General features: G+C 39.4%; 1 protein-coding gene across 1 annotated transcript in view; it reads right to left on the reverse strand.

Annotated features, from left to right (window-relative positions):
* The window catches only part of LOC100372192 (GATOR1 complex protein DEPDC5-like), a 65,357-nt gene that overhangs the window by 26,378 nt on the left and 19,993 nt on the right, over positions 1-18,986 (reverse strand). The window contains exons 17-24 of the mRNA XM_085491083.1: positions 15,880-16,191; positions 15,264-15,413; positions 14,335-14,606; positions 13,711-13,805; positions 12,543-12,735; positions 10,781-10,987; positions 10,443-10,571; positions 9,704-9,897 (exon numbers count right to left, since the gene is read on the reverse strand). Coding sequence (XP_085347209.1) covers positions 9,704-9,897; positions 10,443-10,571; positions 10,781-10,987; positions 12,543-12,735; positions 13,711-13,805; positions 14,335-14,606; positions 15,264-15,413; positions 15,880-16,191 — 1,552 coding nt within the window. The remainder of the gene's footprint in view (positions 1-9,703; positions 9,898-10,442; positions 10,572-10,780; positions 10,988-12,542; positions 12,736-13,710; positions 13,806-14,334; positions 14,607-15,263; positions 15,414-15,879; positions 16,192-18,986) is intronic.

Raw genomic sequence — 18,986 nt, forward strand, 5'->3', positions numbered from 1 at the left:
TGGGGATTTTAGAGCCATACCTAGGGTCTTTCATAGCTTTGACAATATCCACTAGTGGGGATTTTAGAGCCATACCTGGGGTCTTTCATAGCTTTGACAATATCCACTAGTGGGGATTTTAGAGCCATACCTAGGGTCTTTCATAGCTTTGACAATATCCACTAGTGGGGATATTAGAGCCATACCTAGGGTCTTTCATAGCTTTGACAATATCCACTAGTGGGGATATTAGAGCCATACCTAGGGTCTTTCATAGCTTTGACAATATCCACTAGTGGGGATTTTAGAGCCATACCTAGGGTCTTTCATAGCTTTGACAATATCCACTAGTGGGGATTTTAGAGTCATACCTAGGGTCTTTCATAGCTTTGACAATATCCACTAGTGGGGATTTTAGAGCCATACCTGGAGTCTTTCTTAGCTTTGACAATATCCACTAGTGGGGATTTTAGAGCCATACCTAGGGTCTTTCATAGCTTTGACAATATCCACTAGTGGGGATTTTAGAGCCATACCTGGAGTCTTTCTTAGCTTTGACAATATCCACTAGTGGGGATTTTAGAGCCATACCTAGGGTCTTTCATAGCTTTGACAATATCCACTAGTGGGGATTTTAGAGTCATACCTGGAGTCTTTCATAGCTTTGACAATATCCACTAGTGGGGATTTTAGAGTCATACCTGGGGTCTTTCATAGCTTTGACAATATCCACTAGTGGGGATTTTAGAGCCATACCTAGGGTCTTTCATAGCTTTGACAATATCCACTAGTGGGGATTTTAGAGCCATACCTAGGGTCTTTCATAGCTTTGACAATATCCACTAGTGGGGATTTTAGAGTCATACCTAGGGTCTTTCATAGCTTTGACAATATCCACTAGTGGGGATTTTAGAGCCATACCTAGGGTCTTTCATAGCTTTGACAATATCCACTAGTGGGAATTTTAGAGTCATACCTAGGGTCTTTCATAGCTTTGACAATATCCACTAGTGGGGATTTTAGAGTCATACCTAGGGTCTTTCATAGCTTTGACAATATCCACTAGTGGGGATTTTAGAGCCATACCTAGGGTCTTTCATAGCTTTGACAATATCCACTAGTGGGGATTTTAGAGCCATACCTAGGGTCTTTCATAGCTTTGACAATATCCACTAGTGGGGATTTTAGAGTCATACCTAGGGTCTTTCATAGCTTTGACAATATCCACTAGTGGGGATTTTAGAGCCATACCTGGAGTCTTTCTTAGCTTTGACAATATCCACTAGTGGGGATTTTAGAGCCATACCTAGGGTCTTTCATAGCTTTGACAATATCCACTAGTGGGGATTTTAGAGTCATACCTGGAGTCTTTCATAGCTTTGACAATATCCACTAGTGGGGATTTTAGAGCCATACCTAGGGTCTTTCATAGCTTTGACAATATCCACTAGTGGGGATTTTAGAGCCATACCTAGGGTCTTTCATAGCTTTGACAATATCCACTAGTGGGGATTTAAGAGTCATACCTGGGGTCTTTCATAGCTTTGACAATATCCACTAGTGGGGATTTTAGTGCCATACCTGGGGTCTTTCATAGCTTTGACAATATCCACTAGTGGGGATTTTAGAGCCATACCTGGGGTCTTTCATAGCTTTGACAATATCCACTAGTGGGGATTTTAGTGCCATACCTAGGGTCTTTCATAGCTTTGACAATATCCACTAGTGGGGATTTTAGTGCCATACCTGGGGTCTTTCATAGCTTTGACAATATCCACTAGTGGGGATTTTAGAGTCATACCTAGGGTCTTTCATAGCTTTGACAATATCCACTAGTGGGGATTTTAGTGCCATACCTGGAGTCTTTCATAGCTTTGACAATATCCACTAGTGGGGATTTTAGAGTCATACCTAGGGTCTTTCATAGCTTTGACAATATCCACTAGTGGGGATTTTAGTGCCATACCTAGGGTCTTTCATAGCTTTGACAATATCCACTAGTGGGGATTTTAGTGCCATACCTAGGGTCTTTCATAGCTTTGACAATATCCACTAGTGGGGATTTTAGAGCCATACCTAGGGTCTTTCATAGCTTTGACAATATCCACTAGTAGGGATTTTAGAGCCATACCTAGGGTCTTTCATAGCTTTGACAATATCCACTAGTGGGGATTTTAGAGTCATACCTGGGGTCTTTCATAGCTTTGACAATATCCACTAGTGGGGATTTTAGAGTCATACCTAGGGTCTTTCATAGCTTTGACAATATCCACTAGTGGGGATTTTAGAGCCATACCTAGGGTCTTTCATAGCTTTGACAATATCCACTAGTGGGGATTTTAGGGCCATACCTGGAATCTTTCATAGCTTTGACAATATCCACTAGTGGGGATTTTAGTGCCATACCTGGGGTCTTTCATAGCTTTGACAATATCCACTAGTGGGGATTTTAGAGCCATACCTGGGGTCTTTCATAGCTTTGACAATATCCACTAGTGGGGATTTTAGAGCCATACCTGGGGTCTTTCATAGCTTTGACAATATCCACTAGTGGGGATTTTAGTGCCATACCTAGGGTCTTTCATAGCTTTGACAATATCCACTAGTGGGGATTTTAGAGTCATACCTAGGGTCTTTCATAGCTTTGACAATATCCACTAGTGGGGATTTTAGAGCCATACCTGGAGTCTTTCTTAGCTTTGACAATATCCACTAGTGGGGATATTAGAGTCATACCTGGAGTCTTTCATAGCTTTGACAATATCCACTAGTGGGGATTTTAGAGCCATACCTGGAGTCTTTCATAGCTTTGACAATATCCACTAGTGGGGATTTAAGGGCCATACCTAGGGTCTTTCATAGCTTTGACAATATCCACTAGTGGGGATTTTAGAGCCATACCTAGGGTCTTTCATAGCTTTGACAATATCCACTAGTGGGGATTTTAGAGTCATACCTAGGGTGTTTCATAGCTTTGACAATATCCACTAGTGGGGATATTAGAGTCATACCTAGGGTCTTTCATAGCTTTGACAATATCCACTAGTGGGGATTTTAGAGCCATACCTAGGGTCTTTCATAGCTTTGACAATATCCACTAGTGGGGATTTTAGAGTCATACCTAGGGTGTTTCATAGCTTTGACAATATCCACTAGTGGGGATATTAGAGTCATACCTAGGGTCTTTCATAGCTTTGACAATATCCACTAGTGGGGATTTTAGAGCCATACCTAGGGTCTTTCATAGCTTTGACAATATTCACTAGTGGGGATTTTAGAGCCATACCTGGGGTCTTTCATAGCTTTGACAATATCCACTAGTGGGGATTTTAGAGCCATACCTGGGGTCTTTCATAGCTTTGACAATATCCACTAGTGGTGATTTTTGAGTCATACCTGGGGTCTTTCATAGCTTTGACAATATCCACTAGTGGGGATTTTAGAGTCATACCTGGGGTCTTTCATAGCTTTGACAATATCCACTAGTGGGGATTTTAGAGTCATACCTGGGGTCTTTCATAGCTTTGACAATATCCACTAGTGGGGATTTTAGAGCCATACCTAGGGTCTTTCATAGCTTTGACAATATCCACTAGTGGGGATTTTAGAGTCATACCTGGGGTCTTTCATAGCTTTGACAATATCCACTAGTGGGGATTTTAGAGTCATACCTGGGGTCTTTCATAGCTTTGACAATATCCACTAGTGGGGATTTTAGAGCCATACCTAGGGTCTTTCATAGCTTTGACAATATCCACTAGTGGGGATTTTAGAGTCATACCTGGGGTCTTTCATAGCTTTGACAATATCCACTAGTGGGGATTTTAGAGTCATACCTGGAGTCTTTCATAGCTTTGACAATATCCACTAGTGGGGATTTTAGAGTCATACCTAGGGTCTTTCATAGCTTTGACAATATCCACTAGTGGTGATTTTAGAGCCATACCTAGGGTCTTTCATAGCTTTGACAATATCCACTAGTGGGGATTTTAGAGTCATACCTGGGGTCTTTCATAGCTTTGACAATATCCACTAGTGGGGATTTTAGAGTCATACCTGGGGTCTTTCATAGCTTTGACAATATCCACTAGTGGTGATTTTAGTCATACCTGGGGTCTTTCATAACTTTGACAATATCCACTAGTGGGGATTTTAGAGTCATACCTGGGGTCTTTCATAGCTTTGACAATATCCACTAGTGGGGATTTTAGAGCCATACCTAGGGTCTTTCATAGCTTTGACAATATCCACTAGTGGGGATTTTAGAGTCATACCTGGGGTCTTTCATAGCTTTGACAATATCCACTAGTGGGGATTTTAGAGTCATACCTGGGGTCTTTCATAGCTTTGACAATATCCACTAGTGGGGATTTTAGAGCCATACCTGGAGTCTTTCATAGCTTTGACAATATCCACTAGTGGTGATTTTAGAGCCATACCTAGGGTCTTTCATAGCTTTGACAATATCCACTAGTGGTGATTTTAGTGCCATACCTAGGGTCTTTCATAGCTTTGACAATATCCACTAGTGGTGATTTTAGAGTCATACCTGGGGTCTTTCATAGCTTTCACAATATCCACTAGTGGGGATTTTAGAGCCATACCTAGGGTCTTTCATAGCTTTGACAATATCCACTAGTGGGGATTTTAGAGCCATACCTAGGGTCTTTCATAGCTTTGACAATATCCACTAGTGGGGATTTTAGAGCCATACCTAGGGTCTTTCATAGCTTTGACAATATCCACTAGTGGGGATTTTAGAGCCATACCTGGGGTCTTTCATAGCTTTGACAATATCCACTAGTGGGGATTTTAGTGCCATACCTAGGGTCTTTCATAGCTTTGACAATATCCACTAGTGGGGATTTTAGAGCCATACCTGGGGTCTTTCATAGCTTTGACAATATCCACCAGTGGGGATTTTAGAGCCATACCTGGGGTCTTTCATACCTTAGCTTTGACAATATCCACCAGTGGGGATTTTAGAGTCATACCTGGGGTCTTTCATAGCTTTGACAATATCCACTAGTGGGGATTTTAGAGCCATACCTGGGGTCTTTCATAGCTTTCACAATATCCACTAGTGGGGATTTTAGAGCCATACCTGGGGTCTTTCATAGCTTTGACAATATCCACCAGTGGGGATTTTAGAGTCATACCTGGGGTCTTTCATAGCTTTGACAATATCCACTAGTGGGGATTTTAGAGCCATACCTAGGGTCTTTCATAGCTTTGACAATATCCACTAGTGGGGATTTTAGAGTCATACCTAGGGTCTTTCATAGCTTTGACAATATCCACTAGTGGGGATTTTAGAGTCATACCTGGGGTCTTTCATAGCTTTGACAATATCCACTAGTGGGGATTTTAGAGCCATACCTAGGGTCTTTCATAGCTTTGACAATATCCACTAGTGGGGATTTTAGAGCCATACCTGGGGTCTTTCATAGCTTTGACAATATCCACTAGTGGGGATATTAGAGCCATACCTAGGGTCTTTCATAGCTTTGACAATATCCACTAGTGGGGATTTTAGAGCCATACCTAGGGTCTTTCATAGCTTTGACAATATCCACTAGTGGGGATTTTAGAGCCATACCTGGGGTCTTTCATAGCTTTGACAATATCCACTAGTGGGGATTTTAGAGTCATACCTAGGGTCTTTCATAGCTTTGACAATATCCACTAGTGGGGATTTTAGAGTCATACCTGGGGTCTTTCATAGCTTTGACAATATCCACTAGTGGGGATATTAGAGCCATACCTAGGGTCTTTCATAGCTTTGACAATATCCACTAGTGGGGATTTTAGAGCCATACCTAGGGTCTTTCATAGCTTTGACAATATCCACTAGTGGGGATTTTAGAGCCATACCTAGGGTCTTTCATAGCTTTGACAATATCCACTAGTGGGGATTTTAGAGCCATACCTAGGGTCTTTCATAGCTTTGACAATATCCACTAGTGGGGATTTTAGAGCCTTACCTAGGGTCTTTCATAGCTTTGACAATATCCACTAGTGGGGATTTTAGAGCCATACCTGGGGTCTTTCATAGCTTTGACAATATCCACTAGTGGGGATTTTAGAGCCATACCTGGGGTCTTTCATAGCTTTGACAATATCCACTAGTGGGGATTTTAGAGCCATACCTGGGGTCTTTCATAGCTTTGACAATATCCACTAGTGGGGATTTTAGAGTCATACCTAGGGTCTTTCATAGCTTTGACAATATCCACTAGTGGGTATTTTGAAGCCATACCTAGGGTCTTTCATAGCTTTGACAATATCCACTAGTGGGGATTTTAGAGCCATACCTAGGGTCTTTCATAGCTTTGACAATATCCACTAGTGGGGATTTTAGAGTCATACCTAGGGTCTTTCATAGCTTTGACAATATCCACTAGTGGGTATTTTCAAGCCATACCTAGGGTCTTTCATAGCTTTGACAATATCCACTAGTGGGGATTTTAGAGTCATACCTAGGGTCTTTCATAGCTTTGACAATATCCACTAGTGGGGATTTTAGAGCCATACCTGGAGTCTTTCATAGCTTTGACAATATCCACTAGTGGGAATTTTAGTGCCATACCAAGGGTCTTTCATAGCTTTGACAATATCCACCAGTGGGGATTTTAGAGCCATACCTAGGGTCTTTCACAGCTTTGACAATATCCACTAGTGGGGATTTTAGAGCCATACCTAGGGTCTTTCATAGGTTTGACAATATCCACTAGTGGGGATTTTAGAGCCATACCTGGAGTCTTTCATAGCTTTGACAATATCCACTAGTGGGGATATTAGAGTCATACCTGGGGTCTTTCATAGCTTTGACAATATCCACTAGTGGGGATTTTAGAGCCATACCTAGGGTCTTTCATAGCTTTGACAATATCCACTAGTGGGGATTTTAGAGCCATACCTAGGGTCTTTCATAGCTTTGACAATATCCACTAGTGGGGATATTAGAGCCATACCTAGGGTCTTTCATAGCTTTGACAATATCCACTAGTGGGGATTTTAGAGCCATACCTAGGGTCTTTCATAGCTTTGACAATATCCACTAGTGGGGATTTTAGAGCCATACCTAGGGTCTTTCATAGCTTTGACAATATCCACTAGTGGGGATATTAGAGCCATACCTAGGGTCTTTCATAGCTTTGACAATATCCACTAGTGGGGATATTAGAGCCATACCTAGGGTCTTTCATAGCTTTGACAATATCCACTAGTGGGGATATTAGAGCCATACCTAGGGTCTTTTATAGCTTTGACAATATCCACTAGTGGGGATTTTAGAGCCATACCTAGGGTCTTTCATAGCTTTGACAATATCCACTAGTGGGGATATTAGAGCCATACCTAGGGTCTTTCATAGCTTTGACAATATCCACTAGTGGGGATATTAGAGCCATACCTAGGGTCTTTCATAGCTTTGACAATATCCACTAGTGGGGATATTAGAGCCATACCTAGGGTCTTTCATAGCTTTGACAATATCCACTAGTGGGGATTTTAGAGCCATACCTAGGGTCTTTCATAGCTTTGACAATATCCACTAGTGGGGATTTTAGAGCCATACCTGGGGTCTTTCATAGCTTTGACAATATCCACTAGTGAGGATTTTAGTGCCATACCTGGGGTCTTTCATAGCTTTGACAATATCCACTAGTGGGGATATTAGAGCCATACCTAGGGTCTTTCATAGCTTTGACAATATCCACTAGTGAGGATTTTAGTGCCATACCTGGGGTCTTTCATAGCTTTGACAATATCCACTAGTGGGGATTTTAGAGCCATACCTAGGGTCTTTCATAGCTTTGACAATATCCACTAGTGGGGATATTAGAGCCATACCTAGGGTCTTTCATAGCTTTGACAATATCCACTAGTGGGGATTTTAGAGCCATACCTGGGGTCTTTCATAGCTTTGACAATATCCACTAGTGGGGATTTTAGAGCCATACCTGGAGTCTTTCATAGCTTTGACAATATCCACTAGTGGGGATTTTAGAGTCATACCTGGGGTCTTTCATAGCTTTGACAATATCCACTAGTGGTGATTTTAGAGCCATACCTGGGGTCTTTCATAGCTTTGACAATATCCACTAGTGGGGATTTTAGAGCCATACCTGGGGTCTTTCATAGCTTTGACAATATCCACTAGTGGGGATTTTAGTGCCATACCTAGGGTCTTTCATAGCTTTGACAATATCCACTAGTGGGGATATTAGAGCCATACCTAGGGTCTTTCATAGCTTTGACAATATCCACTAGTGGGGATTTTAGAGCCATACCTGGAGTCTTTCATAGCTTTGACAATATCCACTAGTGGGGATTTTAGTGCCATACCTAGGGTCTTTCATAGCTTTGACAATATCCACTAGTGGGGATTTTAGAGCCATACCTGGGGTCTTTCATAGCTTTGACAATATCCACTAGTGGGGATTTTAGTGCCATACCTGGGGTCTTTCATAGCTTTGACAATATCCACTAGTGGGGATTTTAGTGCCATACCTAGGGTCTTTCATAGCTTTGACAATATCCACTAGTGGGGATTTTAGTGCCATACCTAGGGTCTTTCATAGCTTTGACAATATCCACTAGTGGGGATATTAGAGCCATAACTAGGGTCTTTCATAGCTTTGACAATATCCACTAGTGGGGATTTTAGAGCCATACCTAGGGTCTTTCATAGCTTTGACAATATCCACTAGTGGGGATTTTAGAGCCATACCTGGGGTCTTTCATAGCTTTGACAATATCCACTAGTGGGGATTTTAGAGGCATACCTAGGGTCTTTCATAGCTTTGACAATATCCACTAGTGGGGATTTTAGAGCCATACCTGGGGTCTTTCATAGCTTTGACAATATCCACTAGTGGGGATTTTAGAGCCATACCTAGGGTCTTTCATAGCTTTGACAATATCCACTAGTGGGGATTTTAGAGCCATACCTGGGGTCTTTCATAGCTTTGACAATATCCACTAGTGGGGATTTTAGAGCCATACCTGGGGTCTTTCATAGCTTTGACAATATCCACTAGTGGGGATTTTAGAGCCATACCTGTGGTCTTTCATAGCTTTGACAATATCCACTAGTGGGGATATTAGAGCCATACCTAGGGTCTTTCATAGCTTTGACAATATCCACTAGTGGGGATTTTAGAGCCATACCTGGGGTCTTTCATAGCTTTGACAATATCCACTAGTGGGGATTTTAGAGCCATACCTGGAGTCTTTCATAGCTTTGACAATATCCACTAGTGGGGATTTTAGTGCCATACCTAGGGTCTTTCATAGCTTTGACAATATCCACTAGTGGGGATTTTAGAGCCATACCTGGAGTCTTTCATAGCTTTGACAATATCCACTAGTGGGGATTTTAGAGCCATACCTGGAGTCTTTCATAGCTTTGACAATATCCACTAGTGGGGATTTTAGAGCCATACCTAGGGTCTTTCATAGCTTTGACAATATCCACTAGTGGGGATTTTAGAGCCATACCTAGGGTCTTTCATAGCTTTGACAATATCCACTAGTGGGGATTTTAGAGCCATACCTGGGGTCTTTCATAGCTTTGACAATATCCACTAGTGGGGATATTAGAGCCATACCTAGGGTCTTTCATAGCTTTGACAATATCCACTAGTGGGGATTTTAGAGCCATACCTAGGGTCTTTCATAGCTTTGACAATATCCACTAGTGGGGATTTTAGAGCCATACCTGGGGTCTTTCATAGCTTTGACAATATCCACTAGTGGGGATTTTAGAGTAAGCCTTTCATCTTCATCTTTACTGGCATCCTCCCCATCTGTCTTGTCCAAGATGGTTCCCATAGCATCACGTAGCATGGAAGTTTGGGCATTGTCTGTAGCAACATCAGTAGAAGTAGTTGCTATGACATTTATTGGTGTTGACTACAAAGGAGGAAACAGATGAAGTGTTGAAATTATTATCCATGTATTGATGTACCTCAGATCTCTTTATTGTTGTTGTCAAGGCAACCAATTCCATCTAACTCAAAGAAAATCATTAGGACTAGTTTATCCAAACTGGTTTATCCAAACTGTATTTCTGGACTGGAAATTTTTCAGACTGGTTCATTTTTCCTGGTTTTTTAAGACTGGTTCATGCAGGCTGGTTCATGCAGACTGGTTCTCACAGATGCCATAATGCATTACCAATTCAGAATGTGTAGTTCTATAGTCTGTTTAAATATAAGACATGGACCACCCCAATACATGATTCTTTTGTTGTTGTTGTTGTTGTTGTTACTACTATAATAACAAACACTTTGAGGGGAGGGGGCATACAATTATTTTGTTATAGTGAAGTGTTCACTATAATATTTCTCAGTTGAAATTTGCTACTACCACCAAATCAATTATTATCTATGGTAGTATTAAGCTTATCGTAATGACACAATACAAAAGCTATGGTGGAGCAGTATTAATTTTTTTACCTTCTGTGCTGCTGCAGGTGACCCTTCCTTCTCCAACACTGTTTGTGATGTTAACGATGTAAGTTCAGCAGTGCTTGGTCTCCTTGAAGGCGGTCTGCTTGTGGGCTGCTGGACATCGTGAGCTTGTTTCTACAATGTACACATTGTTCACATGAATTGTACACATGAATTTAACATGCAATTCCTTGACTTTGTGAAGCTAATGAATCAAGCAATGATCCCGAAAGGGTGTATTGTAAGAGTTTCAAGACAATATAACTCTTAGTGACCTCACAAAATATTCAAATCTCAAAAAATCTAAATTTTCACTAAGTTAAGGAGCACAGTTCATGTCTCACCATCTGTTTTCTCATTGAGCCGGGTGGTCGTCTGATTCTATTCAAACCCTCTATGAATCTAAGGAAACCTTCAAATTTTTCAATGGATGGGTTTGACTCCTCAGTTGTGTAGATATCAAATGTTTCACTACTCCCATCGGTGATTTTCTTTGTGGCTGCATTGCATGCTGGGAGCAGGAGGAAACGACTCCTCCAGTACTTCAGAGACTATAAAAAAACATGCATGTTGAGAAAAATAGGTTGCATTTGCTATCAGGGATTTTTTTTTAACAAGGGAACAGGGGTGCATGGCCATGCGCCCCCTTATCCAATTCTGATTGACCAGGGATCACATGTGGCCACAGTCTTCAACTGTCACCTGTCTGATAGTAATTTTGGCCCCAAGGAAGCCATAGAATGCTCCATTTTAACTTTTCTAACTCTGGTAGAGAGAACCCTACTGTATCTCCTCCACTTGGTGGCACCGCTGAATTGCAGTGCTCCCTCTTGCAGTTTTTTTCTAGAAAAACCCCTGGCTATTATAAAAGTTGTGATCAGAGACATTTTAGTAAACACAAAAAGGTGAATAAATTACTTATTATTTTCACTGGAAGTCACTTACACTGAAAACAACTAAAGGACTAAAAAAAAAAAAAAACTTTAGCTTTTTGTCATCGTGCACCTCACAAATTTTTGAAATGGAGAAATGTTTATTTTCTGTTTCAAAGGATGGTTCGTTGATCCAAATCAATCTTCAATATACATATTTGAAAGCTTTATTTAAATAAATAAATGATTAATTAATTTCAGTGCAATAATGCAAAAAAAAATATTACATCATTTTTCAATTGCAACAAGAAGCGAAACCTTGTTTTTCCCTTAAGTCTAATAATAGAAATTTACAAGTATTATAAATGAATCCCATAAACGTACATGAGAAGCAGTGAGGCTAAACCAGTGAGGAAATGGATTCAAAGTTCAATCTCGAAAATGAAAATTTGAATGACTTGTACACACACACTGGTGTAGTAAATCAATCAATGTACACAGAAACTACAAATGAAACATAATGTATAATGAATATATAAAATTTGAACATAATCAGTCAAAGCATGTCAGAGATATGGCTCTAGAAGCGCATTCATTAAAACAAAATGGCCGCCAATCAGTCATTTTGAATCTAATCTGAAAAATAAAATGATCTGAATCAGGAATCGATAATGTCTAATGTATGTACAAGTTTAAACAAAATCAATCCATAAATGCTACAAATGCTAAATTTTTGATGATTTTTTCAGCACAAAAATGGCCTCAATTTGGCAATTTTGAATCAGAACGTGAAACAAATTGATGTGCATGTGTATAATATTATGTATGATGTATGTGTGAAGTTTGAATATAATTGGTCCAGGAATGTCTATGATATAGGTCCAGACACACGGATACACGCACAGACGCACAGAGATCAATCCACAAGTCCCTTTTTCGGACTGCGTCCAAATGGGAACTAAAAATATTTGCTCCAAAATGTATCTCTTATTATCTTATCTCTGCTATAGTCTATTTACAATGCATCATAACTATTGTTGCTAACAAAAAGACAAGTTTTAAAACTAAAAATGGCCACCAGTCGGCCAAATGCTATATTCATAATTATTTGTCCAGTATCATTTTAATGATACTTGAGTCAGGTGACACTTGCTTGAATATAAAGAAAAATGTAGAAATAATAGCCATTTTTTTGACACACTTTTCAAACACTAAATCTGTATCTTCTCATTACCTCCATTAAGCCATAGTCCTCACAAGCACAGACATAATTATCCAAATAGTTCCAGTTGAATTCATCTGTAATCTGTTCTCTCTGATCACCTAGCTTGGATGGACGGAAGAGAGCCGTGGCTGGTTCGTAGTCTTTCTTATCAACAGTCCATAGTTGGTATCTATATTCTACAGTTGGGTTCGAGTACAGATGTCTAAAAGTATAGAAATTAGAAATGGTATTGAAATTTCTATTGTTATCAATAATGTGTTTAAATATTTATCAAAAAGACATTTTTTATTTGGAGCTGGCTATCTTCTTATACTAAAATACTGTGGAATACTTTATTTTCGCTGGAATTAATTTTCGCTGAAAAGGCATTTTGAGCATTTTTTATGTACTGAGGACAAATAAAAATGGCTCAGGCAAGCCAGAGAAATGGTTGATAAACAAATTCTAATATTATTTTTTTACAAAACTTGCCACCTTACGATCAAAGGTGAATGAAACAAAAAAACAATTGACATGCATATGTACATCATTATGTATGTCTTTGTATCAACTTTCATACAATGTTGCATATCCAAGAAATGTTTTGGACTTCATCCAAAGAGGACCAATTGTAGAAAATATGAATACTGTAAACAAAAAATTTTTGGAATTCAGTAATTTTAACGTTTTTGTGGTAACTTTAATTTTAAAAAATTCATTGCGACTTTCTGGCTAAAGCACTTTTAGTGATTTTCAGTATGATCTGAACATTGTCAAGCTTTAATTATGCGAAAAGAGATTAAAAGTAATATTTTGAATAGACCATTTTCCGTTCACTGCGAGAATCACGCGTTATGCGTGAAATCGAACGTAAAAACAGGACAAACAAAGGTCATAGCGTCGTAGTCGCGTCAAACATCACGTGGGATTCGACAAACGCGAAAGTATTTGGGGGGACATTTCCATGCTTAATAATGTGCTGTACACATTTGATGATAGGCAATTTCGATTAAGTAAGGGTATTCGGAAACAATATTCCTCTGTCGAAGATCGGCCGGTCAATGTAAGCTACGAAATAAAGAAATTCTAGTTCAAAATCAAATCGTTTGATTTTTGCGGCAGACATTCGACACGCGTCTTTCATGCATCTCGCGAGATCTCGCAATTGTACGGAAAATCGCCTATTGGTTTTATCTACCTTGGTCTATACTTGTAGACAGAGATTACTTCTTCACTCAAACTAAATCGATGGAACGTACGGCCCATGCTGAGAAAATATTCAAATGACGCCTCCTGTGAACAAAGCATAATTTACATAACATGCATATTTGGTTAATTGTCACTCATTGATCAGTGACTACGATTGTTACTTCAAAGATTATGGATTTATGATTTGAGGCGGGCAGTTTAAATTGATGAATACAGTATCTAGAGAAAGATAGACTGACTTCCTTAAGTGCCTCACATTTCTATATTTTACAAATAATTCGTAAACTTTCAAAGGTAATAAGAGAGACTGCAGAATCCCCATGCCTGGCAGTAAAATACCTGCCCGTATTCTTCTGACAATGTCATTAGTACTTTCCCCTTTTTTACAACACATGGTTGCTAAGCAACCGGGAACACCAGAACTGCTGGTTTCGCGTGTGGCAAGCATTTAACACTAATTAAGTACGGAAAGCTGTACCATGGAGGTACTGGCTGTACTGAGTACAGGTGAGCGTTTCTCTATATCTCTACAACACACCCTTGCTTGTAGATGAATACTAACAAAGTCACATACGACTGCATAGTGTAAACTATCAATGCTAAATTACATTACCTGATAATTCCGTCCACTCATAGATGTGGCTGATTTGGGTTTGGGAGTCTTGCGAGACATCACAATCAATTGACAGCCCTGCATCAGTCGCTGAGAGATTATCTCTTTGTATACTTGCTCCACCGAGAGTTTCTTTGTGCCGACAAGGATTTCATCAGCAAGAAGGGTGTACATAGATTCTTTGTATGATTTATTCAGCTCACTATCTTTGGGGTAAAAGTCGGTAGTGAGCGGAAGGCACGCAGGCCATATTAGGGACTTCCAATCAACCCCTGGAGATAAAAAACAAAACAAATAATTAATAAATAAAAAAATCAAGCTGTTTATAAGGGTGGGAGATAACACTGAGATCACACGAATACATAATTTTCTTGTTTTATACAATGTTTTATACATATGTCTTTTTTTTATTCTCATTTGTCATATTTGTTTTTAATTTATTTTTGCGGCAGATAATTTTTACATTTGCTGCTAATTGCTAGTGCATGTGCGAATCAGAGTGCAAAACCAAATACCGCTTATTTGGAAGGCAGGGCAGATGTGCAGTGATTCATACTACTTGAGTTGTCAGCTAGCTAAAAGAATCAAACCCAGAACTCCATTGATTTGAACACACTAATCACTGTACCCTTGAACTTGACATATCTATATATATCGTATTTGCTCTATTCAATCAGCAAATCCGCTTACATAAATTACAGATTGAGGTGTTTCTATATTCAAAATATTTTAATATTTTAATATAATATTTTAATGATTCAATATATACATACATTCAGAATCTGAGCATTGCCCTGTGAATTATAGTAAAACCACAAATATTTGTGTTCCCGACCTGTGTACACTGAACACTAATGTAAGTGTTCGCTTTAGACAGATTTTTTTTATTGCTGTATGTAGAGTGGAGATATAACAAAAATATTGCCTACCAGTTTGCATGAGAGGAGACCATTCCTGTTCACCTGTCACTCCCCAGTACCATCCTTCTTTCATGTTTTTAGGAAGACTACTGTTCGGCCCGCTATGAGCCGCAGGACGATGAGAGGTTAATGTTTCACTTCGCCCTCTGTATGCATACTCTACAGCAATAATAATAGAAAAATCAGAATTTATTAATAAAATTTCTCAGTGTAACATGTGACTTCAGGTTTTAACTTTTTGTGCATCATAGTTTTTTCACACAAATTTTAGTACAGCATTTTGCCTATTTTTATGTGTTTTTTGGAATATTTGTTGATAATTTTGATCCAAATGGACATAATATCATACTGGATATAGATCTTGATCAAAATTAAGGAAAAAATAAAAAAAAATTAATATGTCATTTTAATTTTGTGAACGAGAACAAAAGTTGTCTTTGGCAGCATTATTATTTAAGAATAGAAACATCTTGGGTATTTTGTGGTCTAGTGAAATGCTATCAATTTATATTCTCACAATCAAAATTTAAGTTCTCAATACAAGGGAAGAATAGCTACAATATTACAAATGCGGTGCAGCTTGCACAGTGGAATAAAAAATTAAGCAAAAGAAAATAACCCTAACCTGTAGTGAGTTCATGTGTGTTGATTACACTGCCAATACTCTGCACTGTTTTCACACTCTCAGCACCAAGACTCTGCAGTGAGACATTGCTAGACATACTCGACATACTGGCAGACGAGTGAAAACCAAACGAATTTTGAGAGTCTGAGTCTGTGGTTCTAGCATGCACTGACACTTTCTTTCGGAATTCCACAGCAGCCGAAGCTGCAGCCGTGACTTTCCTGGTCGGTGGTGAACATCCATATGGTTCGTCGTCAATGTTGTCTAGTAAAGTGAGTTGGTGGTGTGTCTGCATTGCTTTGCCAGATGGACCTTAGAGGTAAAGAATCATACACTATAGTGTATCATGCATAGCCCTGAACCAGAAGTGTTTTATGAGATGGTGATATTTACATTCGATCATTATCTGCCCACTCAAACATTGTTAAGACCTTCCTTTAATTTCTTGTATAAGTGAATTTGACAACATGTCGTAAAATTAAATTAAGTTTTTGAAGACTAATACGGTAGGTTGCTTTTTGTTCTTTCAATACAGCCCATTCTAGCAACACTTTGGGTGCATGTCACGAATGTCAAACATTAAATCATGTTTATGTTGTATGTCGTGATGGTGGCGTTTTGTGTTTGTCTTACGGCGATAGATAGGCAATGTTGTTTTTGGCGATAGATAATTGTTAAATATAGAGTGGCAAGATGTTTCTTTTAGTCAGCACTAGGGAAGCGGACTTTGATAGAACCCGATCTGAACGTTCATGTGATCAAATGTGGATGTCCGATCTTGTAGGTACCACAGTAAGCCATTGAATAATATTGCATCATGGGAGTTTGTGATCTATTCTGGAGGACGTCGGTTCGCCGTTGCTGGCAGTATACCATTTTTTACGTGTCTACTAATCACGCGTTTGCAAGTAACGTTAGAACAATACACTGTGTATTGTCATACAAATTAATGTATTGTGATCTACGGAATGTGCATCATAAAGATAATTCTATTGGCCAATTCCGGCCTACTGCAGTTAACGAGTGGGGAAACTCGCCAGTGAATGACATTCCCGATTTTGGTTCTGAACTGGATGTGCCTTCTAATTTATGTTACTGGCTACGGAGGTGTACTGCGGTGCAAGGGAATCCACCCAGACCACTCTCCTTCTACAAGTTACGAATATTGGACAGATAAACTCTGTAATTGATTGGTATCGTGCTCGACTGAGTGTGCAGCGTGTATTCTACGACTACAGTGCTTCTGACTGCGTTCTGTAATTACCGTCGTCGCCACCGTTAGCAGAGACTCGCTGGAAAATGCACCGTTATCACGCAAAGACCCGTTTTCATCTACTTTGAAGAAACTGTATGTAGGTAGGGCTGTGTCCGATCGCCAGTATATTATTTGCGTCCGTTGTTTGTTATGTACGTTTGTCTCTTAGTTTTATGCATGCATGCAAGATTCTATGTTAGACAATTATTTACATTATCGATTTAGGCATTTCCCCGTAATAGTATAACGTAATCCACTACCCTTTTCCCGTGTGGAAATATTACAATATTATTACTGAATTATATTTCTAGTGTTATATTTTTGTGTAACAAAACAACGTGTACCCCACTACCCCTTGTAACGGGTCAGGCATTTCCTGCCCATCTTTTAGGTGTGTGGAATAAAGTACGTTGTTTAAGCCTTACTCGTGTAGCGTGTACTTGTTGTTTATGTCGCATATAAATTATACAACTGTCTTAAGTTTCGAATTATTAAAGGACCCAGTTCACAGGGGTGTTATGGGTGTCATTTGTTTGGGACAATTTGAAACCTTAGCTCAACCCAACTAGCACCCTGTGACAGTGCAGGACCAACTTTATGAATAGTTATGAATAGTTAGGTGCATATTCAGCTAACTAGCAACTAGTCATATTAAATGCACCTTCAGCTAACTAGCAACTAGTCATATCAGGTGTACTTTTAGCTAACTAGCAACTAGTGATATTTGGTGTACTTTTATCTAACTAGCAACTAGCCATATAAGGTGCTCCTTCAGCTAACTAGCAACTAGTCATATTAGGTGTACCTTCAGCTAACTAGCAACTAGTCATATTAGATGCACCTTCAGCTAACTCGCAACTAGTCATATTAGGTGCACCTTCAGCTAACTCGCAACTAGTCATATTAGGTGCACCTTCAGCTAACTCGCAACTAGTCACATTAGGTGTACTTTTATCTAACTAGCAACTAGCCATATTAGATGCACCTTCAGCTAACTAGCAACTAGTCATATTAGGTGTACCTTCAGCTAACTAGCAACTAGTCATATTAGGTGTACCTTCAGCTAACTAGCAACTAGTCATATTAGGTGTACCTTCAGCTAACTCGCAACTAGTCACATTAGGTGCACCTTCAGCTAACTAGCAACTAGTCACATTAGGTGTACTTTTATCTAACTAGCAACTAGCCATATAAGGTGCTCCTTCAGCTAACTAGCAACTAGTCATATTAGGTGTACCTTCAGCTAACTAGCAACTAGTCATATTAGGTGTACCTTCAGCTAACTCGCAACTAGTCATATTAGGTGTACCTTCAGCTAACTCGCAACTAGTCATATTAGGTGTACCTTCAGCTAACTAGCAACTAGTCATATTAGGTGTACCTTCAGCTAACTCGCAACTAGTCACATTAGATGTACTTTTATCTAACTAGCAACTAGCCATATAAGGTGCTCCTTCAGCTAACTAGCAACTAGTCATATTAGGTGTACCTTCAGCTAACTAGCAACTAGTCATATTAGGTGTACCTTCAGCTAACTAGCAACTAGTCATATTAGGTGTACCTTCAGCTAACTCGCAACTAGTCACATTAGGTGTACTTTTATCTAACTAGCAACTAGCCATATTAGATGCTCCTTCAGCTAACTAGCAACTAGTCATATTAGGTGTACCTTCAGCTAACTAGCAACTAGTCATATTAGGTGTACCTTCAGCTAACTCGCAACTAGTCACATTAGGTGTACTTTTATCTAATTAGCAACTAGCCATATAAGGTGCTCCTTCAGCTAACTAGCAACTAGTCATATTAGGTGTACCTTCAGCTAACTAGCAACTAGTCATATTAGGTGTACCTT

This window comes from Saccoglossus kowalevskii, chromosome 16 (assembly GCF_978046115.1).
Source record: "Saccoglossus kowalevskii chromosome 16, keSacKowa6.1, whole genome shotgun sequence".
In the NCBI taxonomy this organism is placed as follows: Eukaryota; Metazoa; Hemichordata; class Enteropneusta; family Harrimaniidae; genus Saccoglossus; species Saccoglossus kowalevskii.